This window comes from Saimiri boliviensis, chromosome 10 (genome assembly GCF_048565385.1).
Source record: "Saimiri boliviensis isolate mSaiBol1 chromosome 10, mSaiBol1.pri, whole genome shotgun sequence".
Classification (NCBI taxonomy): Eukaryota; Metazoa; Chordata; class Mammalia; order Primates; family Cebidae; genus Saimiri; species Saimiri boliviensis.
Window position 1 is genome coordinate 89,824,698 of NC_133458.1, and position 21,726 is coordinate 89,846,423.

General features: G+C 41.0%; 1 protein-coding gene across 2 annotated transcripts; it reads left to right on the forward strand.

The window, feature by feature from the left end:
* Window positions 1-898: 898 nt before the first annotated feature.
* Window positions 899-20,085, forward strand: NUP42 (nucleoporin 42). Of its 2 annotated transcripts, none has more exons than XM_039472984.2 (7): window positions 899-1,134; window positions 2,771-2,999; window positions 4,976-5,070; window positions 12,342-12,418; window positions 13,174-13,260; window positions 17,114-17,201; window positions 18,095-20,085. In XM_039472984.2, exons 1-7 carry the CDS (start codon window positions 1,014-1,016, stop codon window positions 18,670-18,672), a joined length of 1,275 nt encoding a protein of 424 aa, XP_039328918.1. In that variant the 5' UTR covers window positions 899-1,013; the 3' UTR covers window positions 18,673-20,085. The 2 variants fall into 2 exon arrangements, with proteins under 2 accessions (XP_039328918.1, XP_039328919.1); XM_039472985.2 differs by having other exon boundaries at window positions 2,906-2,999.
* The last annotated feature ends 1,641 nt before the right edge of the window (window positions 20,086-21,726 follow it).

The following is a 21,726-nucleotide window of genomic DNA, read 5'->3' on the forward strand; positions in this document are numbered from 1 at the left end:
CCAGCCCAATAATCCTAAAACCACCAGCACAAATGTGTAATCCAACAAAGTCAGATTTACTGACTTATTGCAGTCAATGAGACTGCACACCAGAGGAGCTGTGGGGTGTCTCACTGTACAAAATAAAAGGTGGTTATTGTAGGATTTTTTTGGGGGGAGAGGGGAGAGTGAAGTTTAGGTGAAATTTAAATAATATCTCAAAGCATAGCTGTGTGTAAAGGCATTAACATCAGGTCCAGACCGAGAATTGAATGTAGGGCATGTTTCCTTGGAAACTGCAAAGTTAAGAAAATACAGAACGTTTTCAGAAACCGTTTATCTGAAGTTCTACACCTGGGTAGAAACTGAGGCTGCTTCTCTGCGTCAAAGAGACTTAAAGCCTCCAGGTAAGTATGGGACGTTTCACTTGTTCTGATATAATTTCAAATAGCAACGTTTATGTGGACTTTAAAGAACAAGGTTACTCAGTGAGTGGTAAGAATATAGTACTCACTCAAAGAGGTAATAGTTTTCCGTTGCAGTATGTTCTAAAAGAAACATTGTTTCCGTTAACGTCACATGTAGCTTTATTTGACTCTGTTATCCATCCAGATGAAAGGCTGGGCAGATTGTTACTTTCTCAACAAGAACGACTAGGTCTATCAAATCACAGCTAATTCTCTCAGGGACTTGCTGAAATTCCGCGTTTGCCTGCTCCGCCTTCCTCTCATTCAGTCCGAGGCCCCGCACTGGGGTCAAACGCGCCTCCCGTTCTTCACCCTAACCATTCAAGCATCCCGCCTTCCCAGGACACCCTCAAAGGGACAGAGCGGTCGCTCTTCTCAAGTCCTATTGGCTCAAGTTCACGCCTCTCATGGCACGGGGTGAGACAGGAAGAAAAAGGCCTTTCCCGGGCGCGGGAAGATGACGTCACAGTAGCCCGGCCGGGCGCCGCGGCCACCTGGGGCTCTCTGCCTACCGGCTAGCGTCGACCGGGGCCGATCGAAGACTCCTCCGTCAGCGACGCCTTCGCAATGGCCATCTGTCAATTCTTCCTTCAAGGCCGGTGCCGCTTTGGAGATCGGTGCTGGAACGAACATCCAGGTGCCAGGGGTGCAGGAGGAGGACGGCAACCACCGCAGCAGCAGCTGTCAGGTGACTCTCCTCTGACTCCTCCGCGGTGGCCGGGCTGGGGTGGGCCCCCGGCGGGGACCGGGCGACCCGCGTGTGTCCCGGGGTTGGTGACCCCGACGTGCCCGCGTCGCGGCCTTGCCGGCCCCACTCGGCGGGCCCTGCACGGTGTTTGTAAATCGAGGGTTTTATCTGCTGATGATTTATGTGATCGGTTTTTATTGAGCTTCTGAAAACTGGGGTTTGGGCCTGGATGCTTGTGTACGAAACAGTGAGTTTTTAAATCGGAAGTACCTATCGAAATTGTTTTGTAGGTGACTGACCGTAATTGAATATAACTTTTACTAAATTGTTTTTTCGATGGTGAGGCTAGCAGCTTCGGTCAGAATCAGGACTTCTCATTTTGAAGAAGTTGCGGCCTTCTTTGAAGATGTAATAAAACCTATAGAGCCATGCCGCAGAAAATGCACCTGCTCATAAATTTGGGGTAAAATTGGGAAGGTGGGGCCGGGCGCGGTGGCTCAAGCCTGTAATCCCAGCACTTTGGGAGACCGAGGCGGGTGGATCACAAGGTCAAGAGATCAAGACCATCCTGGTCAACATGGTGAAACCGCGTCTCTACTAAAAATACAAAAAATCAGCTGGGTGTGGTGGTACGTGCCTGTAATCTCAGCTACTCAGGAGGTTGAGGCAGGAGAATTGCTTGAACCCAGGAGGCGGAGGTTGCGGTGAGCCGAGATCGCGCCATCGCACTCCAGCCTGGGTAACAAGAGCAAAACTCCGTCTCAAAAAAAAAAAAAAAAAAAAATTGGTAAGGTGGGACGCCCAGTTAAGAATTCTCCGGGTTATGTAGAAAGGGGAGGTGGGGGGCCACGTTGATCTACTCCCTGGGTCTAGATCATTGTCAGAACTTTTATTTATTTATTTATTTATTTAGAGACGGAGTTTCACTTTTGTTACCCAGGCTGGAGTGCAATGGCACGATCTCTGCTCACCGCAACCTCCGCCTCCTGGGTTCAGGCAATTCTCCTGCCTCAGCCTCCTGAGTAGCTGGGATTACAGGCACGCACCACCATGCCCAGCTGATTTTTTCGTATTTTTAGTAGAGACGGGGTTTCACCTTGTTGACCGGGATGGTCTCGATCTGTTGACCTCGTGATCCACTCGCCTCAGCCTCCCAAAGTGCTGGGATTATAGGCTTGAGCTACCGCGCCCGGCCTAGAACTTTTTATCTTAAAGGAGAGTTAAGACATGAAACCTTAGAACAACACAAGAATTTAAAGACCGGGTTAATAATTAGGTGCTGGGCGGGCGTGGTGGCTCAAGACTGTAATCCCAGCACTTTGGGAGGCGGAGGCGGAGGCCGGTGGATCACGAGGTCAAGAGATTGAGACCATCCTGGTCAACATGGTGAAACCCCGTCTCTACTAAAAATACAAAAAATTAGCTGGGCATGGTGGCACGTGCCTGTAATCCCATCTACTCAGGAGGCTGAGGCAGGAGAATTGCCTGAACCCAGGAGGCGGAGGTTGCGGTGAGCCGAGATTGCGCCATTGCACTCCAGCCTGGGTAACAAGAGCGAAACTCCGTCTCAAAAAAAAGAAAAGAAAAGAAAAGAAAAGTTGCTAGTAAAATTATTTTGTTTTATTGTTTATTTCAGGTAATAACAGACGTGGATGGAATACCACTAGCCAAAGATACTCTAATGTCATCCAGCCATCCAGTTTTTCCAAATCCACACCATGGGGGGGCAGCAGAGATCAAGAAAAGCCATCTTTTGGTTCTTTTTATTCAGGAGCTTCAACTAACCGGAATGAGGGCTTTGGATTGTCTGAGAACCCATTTGCTTCACTTAGTCCTGAGGAGCAAAAAGATGAAAAGAAACTTCTGTAAGTGAAAGCGTTCAGGAAAAATATTGTCCATTTGCTTATATGTTTTTTCAAAAGCACCTACAATCTTTGGTTTTTCTTTTCTTTTTTTCTTTTTTGAAACGTCTTTTCACAGTACAGTATTTTCTTTTTTAAAAAAATGCATTATTGGCCGGGCGCGGTGGCTCAAGCCTGTAATCCCAGCACTTTGGGAGGCCGAGGCGGGTGGATCACGAGATCGAGACCATCCTGGTCAACATGGTGAAACCCCGTCTCTACTAAAAATACAAAAAACTAGCTGGACATGGTGGCGTGTGCCTGTAATCCCAGCTACTTAGGAGGCTGAGGTAGGAGAATTGCCTGAGCCCAGGAGGCGGAGGTTGCGGTGAGCCGAGATCGTGCCATTGCACTCCAGCCTGGGTAACAAGAGCGAAACTCCGTCTCAAAAAAAAAAAAAAAAATGCATTATTTTAAAATCAGGGTAAACAAAAAGAAGAAAAACCACCCACGATCCTATCACTCATAGATAGCCACTGTTTTGCTTTGTATTGTCCTAGACTTTATTTCACTTAAATATATATCATCTTTCTATAATAGTAAAATGCCTTCTTAGGGGTAATTACATCTTTTCCACTTTCTGTTGATAACACTATATTGTGAATATCTTCCTAAGATTAGTCCTCCTTAAGTTCATTCTATCTTACAAGTCCTTTACAAAGTATGATGTAATTTAGAACAATTTGTGAACTTGGAGGTCACTTATGTACCATCTCTTTCTTTCTTTTTTTTTTTTGAAATGGAGTCTTGCTCTGTTGCCCAGGCGAGAGTGTAGTGGTGCAATCTCAGCTCACTGCAACCTCTGCCTTCCAGGCTCAAGCCATTCGCCTGCCTCAGCCTCCTGGGTAGCTAGGATTACAGATGCCTGCCACTAAGCTAATTTTTTGTGTTTTTATTAGAGATGGGGTTTCACCACGTTGGCCAGGCCAGTCTTGTGATCTGCCAACCTCAGCCTTCCAAAGTGCTAGGATTATAGGCATGAGCCACCATGCCCAGCTGTGTATCTTATTTCTTTCTAAAACTTTACTTAAATTATCCTATTCAAATTAATCTCATTTGATTTCCTACATTTACTGTGGAGTAAATACATGACATTTCTTGAGAATATTTATGGTAAAATTTATGACTGGTGTCAAAACAATGCTTGGTTATCTGTAATGTTTCCTCAACTCATGGTGCCCAGGATGGAATTTAAATGTAATCGGTTAGTCTTTTACTTTTCCTAATTAAATCAGAACCAGTGGTAGACATTTTGAGCCATGTACCATATACAGCCAATTTTTTTTAAGCAAATGAACAAACAAAACCCTCCTTTCTGTATTTGTTGCAATCCTAAATTTAATACAGTTTTCTCTGTGATAATTCTCCTTTTATTGACACAGTCTGACTTGGGGGAAACTTTAATTTAGAGCCGAATCTACTACCTATGGCTTTACCGCAGATTAATTGTATGGGTGTGGGTCTGTTTCTCCTGCTGCAAAATGTGAGAATTAGATAAAATGATCTTTGAAGTCCTATAACCCACTTTTAAAATATTATGATTCTGTATGATGTAAGTGGTACTTTGTTCTCAGTTAAATGACTATTGATGTTTGTGATGACACAGAAAGATTAAAGTTAGTATTTTAGATTTTAATTCCTAAAAGGAGTATGGTATCTATGATTGTTTTTAAGGTAAGTATAGTGGTTAATGGTTCAGCATATTGGAAAACCAAACTCATTAACTTCTCTGACATTATAATACTGTGTATAACCATGAAATATATTTCACACTTCTCTTGTGTTTTAAAGAATACTCTTCAGAAAACATAATGGAAAAGATTTTGAACTATGTATTTACCAGAATTTAAAATTTCAGTTGTTGAAAATCATTGACAATAAATTTTACCAAGCAGCTAAGAAGATCCTTCACTTTTTATTGTTTTTTGTCTTTTTTGCAGGGAAGGAATTGTAAAAGATATGGAGGTTTGGGAATCATCAGGGCAGTGGATATTTTCTGTTTATTCACCAGTTAAAAAGAAACCTAATATTTCAGGTAACTGAAAAATTGTGCATTTTAAAAATATGTTCTAAAACTATTATTTTCTAAAGCCAAAAGAATGACAAAGAAATCAACAACCAACTAGGAGAGTTTGGACATTGTTTAAAGTATTTGAGTATTCTGGCCAAACTTCATAATTTAGAGATTAAGGTTGGAAAACATAGTCTTTTAAGACATGTAGTTCTTGTGAGAAAACATTTAAATAAAGCCGACGAAGAGGTTCTGCATTCTTGTTTCCCTGTATGTACAACTTTGGAACCTCTTAGCTTCCTGTAGTGAATAGAAGAGTCACACCCTGCCTGTCTTAAGGCCTTGGCTGCCTGATTCTATTCTTTCTTCCGTGTCTTTCCTCCTAAGAACAGTTACTTTTCATAAAGTGTGTTGAGACCCGTTCTGGAGATAATGTTTAAATGTGAGGAGGCTTAGCTGGGCTACAGGGGTAGCATTTCTTTTTCTTTTCCTTTTTTTTTTGAGACAGAATTTTAGTCTGTCGCCCAGGCTAGAGTGCAGTGATGTGATCTCGGCTCACTGCAACTTCCGCCTCCCAGGTTCAAGCGATTCTCCTACCTCAGCTTCCCAAGTAGCTGGGATTACAGGAGTCCACCACCACACCGGCTAATTTTTGTATTTTTAGTAAAGATGGAGTTTCACCATGTTGGCCAAGCTGGTCTTGAACTTCTGACTGCAGGCGATCGCCCACCTAGGCCTCCTGAAGTGCTATGATTACAGGCGTGTGTCACCACACCTGGCCTGGCATAGCATTTGCTTTAGAATACCACGGTTTTTTTGGTTTTTGTTTTTTGAGACGGGGTCTCACTTTGTTGCCCAGAATAGAGTGCAGTGGCATGATTTCGGTTCAGTGCAGCCTCCACCTCCCGGGTTCAAGCAATTCTCCTGCCTCAGCCTCCCGAGTATCTGGGATTACAGGCACACGCCACCACGCCTAGCAGATTTTTTTGTATTTTCAGTGGAGACAGGGTTTCACCGTGTTGGCCAGGATGGTCTCGATCTCTTGACCTTGTGATCTGCCCGCCTTGGCTTCCCAAAGTGCTAGGATTACAGGCATGAGCCACCACACCAGGCCAGGCCTTTTTTTTTTTTTTTTTTTTTTTTTTGGTCCATAGTCCCTAAACTCTTTCTGGGCTGAAACCTAGACTACCAAGCCCATGGTGGTGTTCCTGGGCCTCCACCCTTTTGAGGAAACAGTAGGTACCTTGCAGCTGGGAGCACTTGCAGTCAATATCACAGAACCTTGGAATCTTCCCTCTGTCTCAGTTCTAGTTGCTCATTTTCTGTGAGCAATTGCATTACAGCATTTTTTAGTTAGTTATCACTTGTCCATTTAACAAATATTTACTGAATTTCTTTTGTGCTACATGCTAGGAATATAGTGATGAGCAAGACAGACAAGATCCTTTCCTTATGAATCTTATGTTCTTGAGGGAGGAAGACAATAGATGCAAATAAACTAAGAGAATTTCGGATGATATTTTCTATAAAAAAACAAGAAGTATTAATTCCTCAATCAGCTGAAGTATTAGTACTTGAGAAATAATCCATTCCAATTTGAACTTAATGCCTCTTGCCCTAAAGCAGTGGTTCTCAAAATGTGGATTCCTGAATACAGTTGCCAGATGAAATATGGGACATCCAGTTAAATTTAAATTTCGGATAAACAGTATTTTTAGTATATGTACATCCCATGTAATATTTCGGGCACATTTATACTGAAAAAGTATTTGTTGTGTATCTGAAATTCAAGTTTAACTGGGCCTCCTGTATTTTTATTTGCTAAATCTGGCAACTTTATCCCTGATAACCTTTTAGAAGTTGCATAATTTCAAAAATATTTCATAATAATACTAAATGATTAATTGCCATTTTTCGCTATGTTGACCTTTGCACTGTTGGTACAAAAGCATTGATAAGTAGAACTTCTTGTATGTTAGTATGAATCAAGGCAGAGACAATAAATTACTAATAGACTATAGTCACAATAAAAAACTTTTTTTTTTTTTTTTTTTTTTTTGAGACGGAGTTTTGCTCTTGTTACCCAGGCTGGAGTGCAATGGCGTGATCTCAGCTCACTGCAACCTCCGCCTCCTGGGTTCAGGCAATTCTCCTGCCTCAGCCTCCTGAGTAGCTGGGATTACAGGCACGCGCCACCATGCCCAGCTAATTTTTTGTATTTTTAGTAGAGACGGGGTTTCACCATGTTGACCAGGATGGTCTCGATCTCTCGACCTCGTGATCCACCCACCTCAGCCTCCCAAAGTGCTGGGATTACAAGCTTGAGCCACCGCGCCCAGCCAATGAAAAACATTTTTAATGCCATTTGAACTTAAGAAGTTCCTTTATGAAGAGATAAAATTTATTAATTTTGTTAACCCTTGACCCTGAGTACATACCTTTTAAATATTCTATGTGATAAAATGGGAAGCACACACCAAGTGTGTCTGCCCCATGCCCAAGTGTGATGGTTATCTTACATGATTGTTCGAGTTGTGACTGAGTTAGCCACTTTTTTCAAAAATAGTATTGATTTGAAAGGAATTAGAACTATGGTTATTTGTAAGTAAACAGTTGCTAGTGTTTATTGCCAAAGCCAAAATTAAAACTTTCAAGCAAAAATTGGAATTTTGGAAAACTTTTTTGTCATCCTGAGCATGATGGCTTCTCAGTACTTAAACTCTCTTCTGATGAAACGGATGGCACTATTCACAAATGTGAGGGCCGCATGCAGCAGCTCATGCCTGTCATCCCAGTGCTTTGGGAGACTGAGGTGGAGGGATGGCTTCAAGCCAGGAATTCAAGACCAGCCTGGACAGCATAGCAAGACCCCATCTCTACAAAAAATAGAAAAATTAGCCTGAGCATGATGACATATGCCTAGAGTCTTAGCTACTTGGGATGCTGAGATGGGAGGATCACTTGAGTTTAAGAGTTCAAAGTTATGGTGAGCCACCACACTCCAGCCTGGATGACAGAGCGAGACTCTGTGTCTTTATAAATTTTTTGGTGTTGTATATTAACATGCTAATGTTTGGAAGTTCTGCATAACTCAGTAAACTGACATCTCTTAAATGACTGTGTAATATTTCAAAATTATGCATGGCTGAAAATCTATTCTACATGCATGATAAACCAGTAGATTTTAATATAGCACAAAAAGTTCATTAGTATGGCTTGAGTCTATGTTATAGTTAACCTTTAAGAAACTACCACTTGTCAAATTTTGGTGTAGTATCAAAGAAAAACGTCCACAGTTATTTGAAAAAGCCATTTAAGTCTTCCTTTTCCCATACATGTGTATGTGAGTACCCATTTTCTTTATATACTTCAGTCAGAACATATTTCAACAGAATGAATGCAGAAGCATATATAAGAATCCAGTAGTCTTCTATTAAGCTAAACATTAAGATATGTATAAACATAAAGCATGGCTATTCATCTTACTAAACTTTTATTTTTTGTTTTGGGAAATAGCTTTTTTATTTATGTAGATAGATAATTGGTTTCTTATTTTCAAATGATTAATACTAAGTTTCTCAGTTTTCATTTCAAATGTGGTAATTATCAATGTAAGTAACCCATGTAAACACACATTCTTTGGGGTCCTTAATGATTTTGAAGAATGTAAAGGAGTCCGGAGACCAAAAAGTTTGAGTGCTTCTGTCGTTAGGCATCCATTGTACGTAATAAATTAACTTTTTCTATGCAGCTATAGGCTGATACTACTTTTGCCTTATTTTGCAAGATTTGAGAAAATTGACACTCAAATCATTTTCTGTGTTCTGTGGTTCAGATGAAGAGTTCTGGTTGAGCCTGGCTGTAAGGAATAGGAGGCAACTAGGAGGACAATGTTCCTTTAGATGGAGTGGTTATCTATTCCTGGGAGGCAATATTAAAGCTGAGTCCTGAATACAGAGAGGGTATCAGTTATGGGAAGATTCGGGGGAAACATTCCTGGCAGTAGGACTAGCTATTGCAAAGGCCCTGAGGTAAGAACAAGGTTGTCAGTGTTTATGGGCTAGTGGGGCCTGAATCACTGGAGAAGAGTAAACAAGGGAAAGTAATATGATAATAAGGCCAGAGAGATAGCCAGGGGCCAGATCATGTTGGGTCTAATTGCACTGGGCAGGCAGCCATGAAGAACTTTAAGCAGGAGAGGGACATGATCTGATTAGAAAAAGCTAATTCAGCATGCTGTGTGTGGGGGTAGAAAAGGCCTGTTGGGAGCAGAGGCAAAAGTCGAGGCACGGAGACAAGTTAGAAGACATTGCTCCTCGTGACTAGGTTAGAGTTCGTAGCAGTGAAGACAGAATTGGTCATATTTGGGTTCTCTGTTGGAGCTTGAACTGGCAGGATGCTGATTAATTAGATATAGGGAAAGAGAAATCCAAGATGATTCCTAGGGTTTTTTGGCCTGAGCAGTCAGTAAAGATGGGAAAGACAAGTCACTAGAAGGAGTCCAGGGTTCTGCTTTGAACACTTAGTCTTTCCTTTATTCCAAAGCAGGCATCCTTGGAGTTAATAATAACTGGGTTACAAGGAATTATCTTTGAAAACATCTTGAACATTTTTTTCCTTTCTCAGTAAGTTTGCCTAGTTATAAAAGTTACAGCTTTTAGGCCCGATGTGATAGCTCATGCCTGTAATCCTATCACTTTGGAGGCCGAGGCAAATGGATCACTTGAGCCCAAGAGTTTGAGACCAGCCTGGGCAACATGGCGAAACCCCATCTCTACCAGGGTGTGGTGGCACATTCCTATAGTCCCAGCTACTTAGGAGGCTGAGATGGGAAGATCACCTGAGCCTAGGAAGTCAAGGTGGCAGTGAGCCACTGCACTCCAGCCTGAGTGACAGGAGTGAGACCCTGTCTCAAAAAAAAAAGTTACAGCTTCTGCTATAGAAAACTTGGAAAGTACAGAAATATGTAAAATTAAAATAACTTGATATCACAGAGATAACTACTGTATTTTAGTATATTTGTTTCAAAATATACACACACACACACACACACACACACACATATATATATATATATATATATATATATATATATATATATATTTTTTTTTTTTTTTGAGATGGAGTTTCGCTCTTGTTACCCAGGCTGGAGTGCAATGGCGCGATCTCGGCTCACCGCAACCTCCGCCTCCTGGGTTCAGGCAATTCTCCTGCCTCAGCCTCCTAAGTAGCTGGGATTACAGGCACGCGCCACCATGCCCAGCTAATTTTTTTTTGTATTTTTAGTAGAGACGGGGTTTCACCATGTTGACCAGGTTGGTCTCGATCTCTCGACCTCGTGATCCACCCGCCTCGGCCTCCCAAAGTGCTGGGATTACAGGCTTGAGCCACCGCGCCCGGCCTTTTTTTTTTTTTTTTTAAGATGGAGTTTCGCTCTTGTTACCCAGGCTGGAGTGCAATGGCACGATCTCGGCTCACCGCAACCTCCACCTCCTGGGTTCAAGCAATTCTCCTGCCTCAGCCTCCTGAGTAGATGGGATTACAGGCACGCGCCACCATGCCCAGCTAATTTTTTGTATTTTTAGTAGAAACGGGGTTTCACCATGTTGACGAGGATGGTCTCGATCTCTCGACCTCGTGATACACGCGCCTCGGCCTCCCAAAGTGCATATTTCTTACTTATGTATAAAATCGACCCTTGAACAACATAGAGTTTAGGGGCACTGATCCTCGTGCTGTCAAAAATCCACATATAAGCTTTGACTCCCCAAAAGCTGAACTACTAATAACCCACTGTAAGAGAAAAGAAAGTATAACAAAGAAAATCATAATGAAAAGAAAATATATTTACCATTCATATAGTGGAAGTGGATCATCATAAAAATCTTCATCCTCATTGTCTTTATATTGAGTAGACAGAGGGAGAAGTGGGTGTGGTCTTGCTGTCTCAGGAGTGACAGAGGCGGAAGAAAATCCGTGTACAAGTGACAAGTGGCACTGTACAGCTATGTGTACAGTTGACCCTTGAATGGAACTGCAAGGGTCCACTTGTACAGGGATATAAAAGTTGCTCGTGTGTGTGTGTGTGTGTGTGTGTGTGTGTGTGTGTACCTATACACATATACGTATACACGTACCTAATTAGGATCATAATCTAGTTGTTTTCATTTTCAAGACAGAGTTTCGCTCTTGTTGCCCGGTGGGAGTACAGTGGCGCGATATTGGCTCACTGCAACCTCCACCTCCCAGGTTCAAGCGATTCTCCTGCCTTAGCCTCCCGAGTGACTGAGATTATAGGCATATGCCACCATGCCCAGCTAATTTTTGTATTTTTAGTAGAGACAGGGTTTTGCCATGTTGGCCAGGCTAGTCTTGAACTTCTGGCCTCAGGTGATCCACCCGCCTCAGCTTCCCAAAGTGCTGGGATTACAGGCATGAGCACCCAGCCCATAATCTGGTTTTATATTCTAATTTTTGCTTTCAGTTTGTCATAGTACTAAAAATACTAGAATGAGCATCCTTATACATAGCAACCTTTGTTTACATATGTAACTATTTCCCAAGGTTAAATCCTAGAAATTGTATTATAGGTCACAGGATGTGAATGTTCTTCAGGCTTGTGATACTTATTAACAATTATCCCTCCCAGAAAACTTGTACCGTTTTGATTCCCTTAGCAGTAATTTAGGAAATGATACATTTCACCATACTTGGAAAAACAGTAAATATCAGCTTTTAAAATTTCTGCCAGTCTGATAAGTAAAGCATTTTATCTCTATTTTAAGTTGCATCTAACTTTATTTCTTTTATTTACTATTTGATTTTTTTGCAAATTGCCTGTTCATTATCTTTGCCCAAATTCATTTACTTTTCTCATTTATTTGTAAGAGCTATTTATACATTAGGGCATTAGTTCTTCCCTTGTCATATATGTTAAAATTATAATTTTCCTAGTGTACCATTTGCCTTGTAATTTTGCTTAGTGTAGTTTTTGGCAGAATTTTTAAAATAAAAGTTTGAATATAAATGTAGTCAAATCTCTCTCTTTGTTATTCATTCCACTCCACTTATCTTTAGAAAATTCTTCCCCATTTAAAGATCAAAATAACCAATTATATTTATTATAATTTTATACTTTATTAAACATTAAAGAGTGTAGGCTTTAGGTTTCTTTCTTGTGATTATGAAAATTTTCTAATAATCAACTTTAGGTATTTTCTTGTTTAGCACCTCTAGCTTTACTATCAGAATTATTGGCATTTATTTTAAAGATTCCAATTGATTCCTCACTTCAGGTTTTACAGACATTTCACCAGAGGAATTGAGGCTTGAATACCATAACTTCTTAACCAGCAATAACTTACAGAGTTATGTAAGTTTGTTTCCTCTTCACCTACCGCAATAACAGATGAGCTCTTCATTACTGCTTTCTTTATCGTGGCTTGTGTTTTGGCAAAACTGATGAGGTCTATGATCTTTTTTCAGGAGAAGGCTATTTTTCTTTTCTATATTGTTTTCATTGAAGTTGGTTAGTTTTTAAAATGGTAATATATTTTTACTGTAATAATGAGGAATATTACTATTTTTATTATAAATTACCCAACAGTCAGTCCCAGAAATCGAACGCTTTTATCATCTGACAGACATCTGTTGAACATATGTTAGGTGCAGATCCAATGACAAATGCTAGAAAAACAAATAAGATACAGTCTGTAATACAGATTAACATCCTCATGTATCAAATATCAAAAAAAAAATTATTGACTAGAATAAGTTGAGTACCTGAAGGAAGCAGTTTAAATAGTATGTTTTTCTGTTTCTACAGTCATGATTATACATTTCAACTAGTATATGTGTTCACCTCCCATCCAAATACAACTAACTGCGTGTTGCCAGGTACTCGTGATATTAACCAGGTGATACAAGGAGTTGAACAGGGAGAGGGAACTGGAGTTGGAATATCTTTGACAAATAGGCCAAGTCAATGCATATTTTGCAAGTTATGAGCCATAAAACTGTTACATAAACCTTTTGTGATTTTGGCAAATAAATACATGAAGTTTTTATTGAAGAAACTAACTTAAACATACAATATTGAACTGTTATTTTTTTGTCTTCCCTTTTCAGGTAAATTCTGTTCAACGTTTAATAAATCAATGGAGGAACAGGGTAAATGAACTGAAAAGTCTAAATATATCAACTAAAGTAGCTTTGGTGAGTATGGGAGAGTTTTTTGGAGGGAAGTGTCTTACCTATTGCTTTTTTGCAGAGTATATTTTACCTTAGATTTGGAAAGTAAAACAAAAATTTTTCATCAAGAATTATGATACACACATTCTCATAATACCATCACAAGAGTCAGGGTCTTGAAATAGTTTTCTCTGTGTTCCTTGGTCAGAAAAGCAGAAATAATTATGCTTTTTAAAAGCTTTTTAGGGTTAAGTTTTTAACTTTGGTAGTGCTGGTTTTGAAAATGGCAAACTATTACATAAATTTAAGTATTTAATGTTATCTGTATGTAAAAAGAAATTACTTTGAACAATTATATGAATGCACATTCAAAATATAATGTATAATTTTGTGACTGAAGAACACAGTATATTCCTTGTCTTAAACAGAAATGCCAGCCAGGCACGGTGGCTCATGCCTGTAATCCCAGTACTTTGGGAGGCCAAGGTAGGCAGATCACCTAAGGTCAGGAGTACGAGACCAACCTGACCAACATGGAGAAACCCCATCTCTACTAAAAATATAAAATTAGCTGGGTGTGGTGGCGCATGCCTGTAATCCTAGCTACTCGTGAGGCTGAGGCAGGAGAATCGCTTAAACCCAGGAGGCAGAGGTTGCAGTGAGCCGAGATGGTGCCGTTGCACTCTAACCTGGGAAACAAGAGTGAAACTCTGTCTCAAAAACAACAGCAACAACAACAACCAGAAATACCTTTGGAAGATGTATACAACCTGTCTCCAAAGATCTATTGTCCTGACTATAGCAAGTTCGTTTATCTTTGTAAATAAAGTTTTGATGTTTCTGCACCCATTAAAAAGTTCTTAAGAGCCGGGCGCGGTGGCTCAAGCCTGTAATCCCAGCACTTTGGGAGGCCAAGGCGGGTGGATCACGAGGTCAAGAGATCGAGACCATCCTGGTCAACATTGTGAAACCCCATCTCTACTAAAAATACAAAAAATTAGCTGGGCATGGTGGCGCGTGCCTGTAATCCCAGCTACTCAGGAGGCTGAGGCAGGAGAATTGCCTGAGCCCAGGAGGCGGAGGTTGTGGTGAGCCGAGATCGCGCCATTGCACTCCAGCCTGGGTAACAAGAGTGAAACTCCATCTCAAAAAAAAAAAAAAAGTTCTTAAGAACTTTATTTTAAAATAAGATGTTCACATTTATAATTTTAATATTTCCAGTTTCTCGAGTGGTTTGTTTCTACTCTGCATAAAGGATATGAGAGTACTATCTGCCTAGAGTTAGTGGATGTTTGACAGTCCCAACACCTTACCTCTTTCTTAAATATGTGCTTCCTGAATAATTAGACTCTTGTGCAAGCTAATTTTTCACCTTTCAGTTGTTGTAATCCTATTTGAATTTAGTGGGACTTCTTGGAAGTAATCTGTCCTTGTGTGAGAGGTGGCCCACCATCACCAGGGATGAGAGCTTATAGAGAAAGGATAACTGATTCCAAAGAGCTGCAGAACTTCCCTTAGGGCTGGAAGGCCCAGTCTTTGCTAACTGCCCAGGGCCCCTCCGTAAGTGAGGCTCTGGGACAACCCACCCATAGCTGACTTAACATGTATCAGTAGTTCATGCCTTCTTTATACTGAATGGTAATCCATTGTATGGATATATTATAATTTGTTTATCATCTGCCATTAAATGAATATTACACTGAGGGAGAGAAACCATACCAAAAAATAATAATAATAATGTAGGCCAGGCGCGGTGGCTCAAGCCTGTAATCCCAGCACTTTGGGAGGCCGAGGCGGGCGGATCACAAGGTCAAGAGATCGAGACCATCCCGGTCAACATGGTGAAACCCCGTCTCTACTAAAAATACAAAAAATTAGCTGGGCATGGTGGCACGTGCCTGTAATCCCAGCTACTCAGGAGGCTGAGGCAGGAGAATTGCCTGAACCCAGGGGGCGGAGGTTGTGGTGAGCCGAGATCGCGCCATTGCACTCCAGCCTGGGTAACAAGAGCGAAACTCCGTCTCACAAAAAAAAAATAATAATAATAATAATAATAATAATGTAGACCATGTGATTTCATTTGTGTGAAACTCTGGAAAAGACAAGTCTCATTTGTAGTGATAGAAAGCAGATAGAGTGGTGCCAGGGACTAGGACTGGGAGGCGATACAAAAGAACTTTTAGGGAACAGGAATGTTTTCAATCTAGATTGTGGTGGTTGTGAGTTTCTCAGAACTCACTGACATATATAAATAAAATGGATGCATTTTATTGTATTAGACTATACCTCAAAAAAGCTGATTTTTTTTTTAGGGGTTCCAAATGAAATAAATCACTTATATTTGCTTGGGATGATTAAGAAACACTTCCTGGGCCGGGCGCGGTGGCTCAAGCCTGTAATCCCAGCACTTTGGGAGGCCGAGGCGGGTGGATCACGAGGTCAAGAAATCGAGACCATCCTGGTCAACATGGTGAAACCCCATCTCTACTAAAAAAAATCCAAAAAAATTAGCTGGGCATGGTGGCACGTGCCTGTAATCCCAGCTACTCAGGAGGCTGAGGCAGGAGAATTGCCTGAACCCAGGAGGCGGAGGTTGTGGTGAGCCGAGATCGCGCCATTGTACTCCAGCCTGGGTAACAAGAGCGAAACTCCGTCTCAAAAAAAAAAAAAAAAGAAAGAAACACTTCTTGGAAGGAAGGAGCAAGTACAAAGTTCCTTGAAAAGAGAATTAAGATTTCAGTAAGCAGAGATGAAAGACATTTCTAGAGCATAGAATAGCAAGAACATAAAGTACTTTCAGGAATGGGAAATGTTTAATGGATTTTAGTTGTAAACTTTTAATGGTATAATTGTGGATTTACTTCATTTCGAGTATTAGAGTAGACTGGGTATTCTATAAAGGTCCTTTATAACTAATAACTAGATTTCTTGATAATTGCAGATTAACTTTATAGACACTGAAAAAAGTTATTAAAAAATATCTTTCTAGGCCGGGCGCGGTGGCTCAAGCCTGTAATCCCAGCACTTTGGAAGGCTGAGGCGGGTGGATCACGAGGTCAAGAGATCGAGACCATCGTGGTCAACATGGTGAAACCCCGTCTCTACTAAAAATACAAAAAATTAGCTGGGCATGGTGGCGCGTGCCTGTAATCCCAGCTACTCAGGAAGCTGAGGCAGGAGAATTGCCTGAACCCAGGAGGCGGAGGTTGCGGTGAGCCGAGATCGTGCCATTGCACTCCAGCCTGGGTAACAAGAGCAAAACTCCGCCTCAAAAAAAAAAAAAATTTTTTTCTGATTATAATATCTGCTCATTGTAGAAATTTAGAAAGTATAAAAAATCATAAATAAAATTTAGATTGCTCGTAATTCATCAGCCAGAGACAGTCACTGTTAACTTACCAGTGTATTTTTATACATATTCATATTATTAGTTGTGATTATACTGTTTATACAGTATTATATCATATCCTTTAAACATCATATTATGGACATTTTCCATGTTAAACATTTAACTTTGCATTTTTTAATGCACTTTTTTTCTTTTCTTTTTTCTGAGTCAGAGTCTCACTTCATCACCCAGGCTTTCCAAGACCCCAGTGATCCTCCTACCTGAAGATCCCAAGTAGCTGGGACCACTGGCTAATTTTTTGTAGAGATGGGGGGAGCTCACTGCGTTGCTGAGGCTGGTCCCAAACTCATAGGCTCAAGCACTCCTCCTGCCTGAGCCTTCCAAAGTGCTAGGGTTACAGGTGTGAGCCACCACACCCAGCCTTTAATGCACACTTTTAAAAATTGAATTTGGCAGTAAAGTATATAGAAAAGGTACTGGAGCGTTATTCATCAAGCACTTTATTATTGGCACACTTTTTTTTTCCAGCTCTCTGATGTAAAGGATGGAATAAATCAAGCAGCACCTGCATTTGGATTTGGCAGTAGTAGTCAAGCAGGAACATTTGTGTCACCAGGTAAGTGATAAAGTAATTCAGGACTTCACTGATTTAGAAAAATTAGATTTTATAGGTTTCAAGGCTGGGCGCGGTGGCTCAAGCCTGTAATCCCAGCACTTTGGGAGGCCGAGGTGGGTGGGTCATGTGGTCAAGAGATCGAGACCATCCTGGTCAACGTGGTGAAACCCCGTCTCTACTAAAAATACAAAAAATTAGCTGGGCGTGGTGGCGCGTGCCTATAATCCCAGCTACTCAGGAGGCGGCTGAGGCAGGAGAATTGCCTGAACCCAGGATGCAGAGGTTGCAGTGAGCCGAGATCGCGCCATTGCACTCCAGCTTGGGTAACAAGAGCGAAACTCCATCTCAAAAAATAAATAAATAAATAGATTTTATAGGTTTCAAATTACGAGCCTGAATCACCATTTTAAATTACCTTTATAAATTCTAGAACCTTCTATCATAGAGCCTCAAAAAGACATTTAGGCTTTAGAAGTACATTTTATGAATGGTTTTTCAGGAGTTTCACAGAAGTACATAGCTATGAAAGCAGCACCTTTGAGAACTTTCTTGTCACTGTGTATAAGAGCATAGCATTGTCCTCAAGTAGCAGCTCTGGTGAGGTAAGTAGAAACCAAAGTGAAAGTCCATTCCCTAGTCCCTGAAGTTTCTCCTTGGGTGACGGTCGATCAAGGTGAAAATGGAATTGTTAGCAGGAAAGACAGGAAGCAGAGTTTAGGGGGTTGTTCTAGCCTCTCATTTTTACTTTTCTCATCTCTTCCTTCCAGTAAGCTTCTCAGCACTGAAACATGACAGAAATAAGAAAAAATGATGGGGGAAGGAAATAATTGTGACGTTTTTCTGACTGGTTCTGACTGTAAGAGATTATTTTTTTCTTTTTCTGTTTTTTGTAGGCTTTCCAGTCAATAACAGCAGCAGTGATAATGCTCAGAACTTTAGTTTTAAAACAAACTCTGGATTTGCCACTGCCTCATCTGGAAGCCCTGCTGTTTGGGGGAGTTCCCCAGCATTTGGAGCTACAGCCTCTACCAGTTCAGCTATCTCCACTTCTGCTCCAGCTTTTGGATTTGGGAAACCTGAAATCACATCTGCTGCATCATTTTCATTCAAAAGCCCTGCAGATTCCAGCTTTGGATCACCTGGATTTTCAGGACTTCCAACTTCCTTGGCAACAGGTCCTATCAGCGCTCCAGTGGCCCCAGCCTTTGGAGGTGGCAGTTCTGTGGCTGGTTTTGGTAGTCCAGGCTCACATTCTCACACTGCTTTTTCCAAGCCATCCAATGACACTTTTGGAAATAGCAGCATTTCTACTTCTTTCTCAGCCCCAAGCAGCATCATTGCCACAGATAATGTGTTATTCACACCCAGAGATAAACTGACAGTACAAGAACTGGAACAATTTCAATCTAAGAAATTTACTCTGGGAAAAATTCCATTAAAGCCTCCACCTCTGGAGCTTCTAAATATTTAAAAGGGCAATTTTAAATACAAAAAAGAATGATGTTTGAAATTGTTTTTTAGTGATTCATATAAAGGTGTATATGTGCATACATATATATTCATAAGGAATATAAGTTTCCAGTAATTACTAGTGATTTTCAATTTTATTTTTTTCTTAAGTCTAAGTATTTAAGTAAAAAGTAACAAAAACTCATCAAGGGAATTGTTTTGTACTGTAATTATGAATGGAACTGAAAAATTGTGCACGAATAAAGTATCTTTTTCATGCTATACCACTTTACTATCTCACCATTTAAAGTTTAAAAAAATTTTTTTTGGCTGGGCGTGGTGGCTCACGCCTGTAATCCCAGCACTTTGGGAGGCTGAGGAGGGTGGATCACGAGGTCAAGAGATCGAGACCATCCTGGTCAACATGGTGAAACCCCGTCTCTACTAAAAATACAAAAAATTTGCTGGGCATGGTGGTGCGTGCCTGTAATCCCAGCTACTCAGGAGGCTGAGGCAGGAGAATTGCCTGAACCCAGGAGGCGGAGGTTTCGGTGAGCCGAGATCGCGCCATTGCACTCCAGCATGGGTAACAAGAGCGAAACTCTGTCTCAAAAAAAAAAAAAAAAAAAAAAAACAAAAAGAACATAAATTCCTTCTTTGGTCTCAAGCTCTAAAGACTTTCAGGTATTTGAACTAATACCTGAATCCTAGAATTTTCCAGCCCTGATGGGATGAGCCCTATACTACCTTTAGGCTGGTTACAAGCTTCCTGAGGTCGTGGTTGAACTTCCCAGTGTCCTGGAAGCTCTCAGAGAATGCAAGTTAAAAGCCCACGGTTTCCAAGAATCACCTGGGGTGTCTGTTTAATATAGCCAGATAATATATGCAAAGTGTAGGGGCTGCGCTTTGGGATGGGCTTGGGAATATGGCAACAGGTATCCATGTGATCCTTCAGGCAAGTTTGGGAAACAGGCCTATCCAACTGCATTTAGGCTACTTAGTAACACCTGACTGGGGAGTTTTACTTGTTGAAGCCTGTTTTCTGTGCTTCCATATATACAAAAATGTAGGAATTTAACAGGATCCAAAGTTTTTTTTAAAAGCACAAGTAGACCAGGCGCAGTGGCTCACGCCTGTAATCCCAACACTTTGGGAAGCCGAAGTGCGTGGATCACTTGAGGTCAGGAGTTCGAGACCAGCCTGTCCAACATGGCAAAACCGCGTCTCTACTAAAAATACAAAAAATTAGCTGGGCATGGTGGCATGTGCCTGTAATCCCAGCTACTCAAGAGGCTGAGGCAGGAGAATTGCCTGAGCCCAGGAGGCGGAGGTTGCAGTGAGCAGAGATCGTGCCATTGCACTCCAGCCTGGGTAACAAGAGCAAAACTCTTTGTCTCCAAAAAAAAAAAAAAAAAAAAAAAGAAAGAAAGAAAAAGCGCAAATAAGTGTTATGCATAGGCTACTAAAAAAATGTGAGAAACTAAAGCAGAGAAGCCCACAAAGTAGAATCCAGCAGCATACATACTGGTGTCAAAAGTCAAGAAGACCAGTAACTCCCAGACCTAGGCTAAGGGGCTTTGGGCCTTTAGAAAATCAGAAATGGTAAATATTGAGGTGGCAGCGGTTGGGCATAAAGGCAGGTTGAGTGTTCAGACCCTAAGAGGGAGGGAGTAGAAGGGAAAAGGCACCTACAGCGGGAGGATGTGCCGTCATCTTCTGGGTGGTATCTCCCGATCTCATACCCAGTGAAATTAGGACAGCTGGACTAAGAGGCATACCCTAAAATGGACAAAAACAGCCTCCCTGACAGCTGCTACAATAGCTGTCCCTTTTGCCTAGGGCCTAGAGCAAGTGACAGAATTGCAGATAAGTTATAGCAGATAAACTGATTTAAGTCACTTGATTATCTGATCCCAGATTAGAAGAGAAGGGTAACAGCCGAAAGATGATTAGAAGGGGAAATAAAGTGAGCTGATACTAAAACTAAATGTTATGAAATTATTTAGCTACATAGTAAAATAATTCAACTTGAAGCATCAAACAATGATTTAATTGTGGTAGATACATACATTGGAATACTAAACAGCCTTTTAAAATGACTTAATAGAGAATAACTTAGAAATGTTTTCATTCTGCAATCAGTGGACAAGAGTTTGCTATAAAAATAACATGTACAGTGTGATCCGATTTGGAGGGAAATAATACATTCATGGGGGGCAGCCTGAAAGTTAACAAAAATAGCTCAAATTTTAGTGAGTTTTTGCTATGTGCCAGACAATATTCTAAGCACTCTGTCTCAATTATATTAGCAAATAGCCTCATCACAACCATAAAATCTGGGTGCTATTAATATCCTCATATTCTAAATGAGAATACCAACCAAGATTTGGAAATGTTAAATGACCTATCCAAAGTCACCCAACTTGCAAATAGTTGAGTTGTAATTCAAACTCTGATCTTAAGGGTGCCATGTTTTAAACCACCCCACTATACTAGATACTAGATTCTAGATTGTGAGCACACTGTCTTTTTTTTTTTTTTTTTTTTTTTTGAGACGGAGTTTCGCTCTTGTTACCCAGGCTGGAGTGCAATGGCGCGATCTCGGCTCACTGCAACCTCCATCTCCTGGGTTCAGGCAATTCCCCTGCCTCAGCCTCCTGAGTAGCTGGGACTACAGGCACGTGCCACCATGCCCAGCTAATTTTTTGTATTTTAGTAGAGACGGGGTTTCACCATGTTGACCAGGATGGTCTCGATCTCTTGACCTCATGATCTACCCGCCTCGGCCTCCCAAAGTGCTGGGATTACAGGCTTGAGCCACCGAGCATTACCTTTAAGATACATGTTTCCCCCATTTTTCCTACTATGATTATAATTTGCAGGTCCCACCCCAAACTTACTGAATCAGTCTGCATTTTAACAGGACCCACCAAATGATGTGTATGCACATGAACATGTGAGAAACTATTGCATGTGTAAAGGAGATGTACAAAAATGTACACAGTATTGTTTGTATAGCAAAACACAGAAACCACCAGAAGTCCATCCATGGGATAATGGATAAACTTTGGCATAA

What these genes read in the sequence shown, in the direction of transcription:
- NUP42 (XM_039472984.2), top strand. Translation starts at nt 1,014, where the DNA reads ATGGCCATCTGTCAATTCTTCCTTCAAGGCCGGTGCCGCTTTGGAGAT. An exon ending in AAAGATGAAAAGAAACTTCT is followed by an intron (nt 3,000 to 4,975) that starts GTAAGTGAAAGC and finishes TCTTTTTTGCAG; the next exon opens with GGAAGGAATTGTAAAAGATA. An exon ending in GCAATAACTTACAGAGTTAT is followed by an intron (nt 12,419 to 13,173) that starts GTAAGTTTGTTT and finishes TTCCCTTTTCAG; the next exon opens with GTAAATTCTGTTCAACGTTT.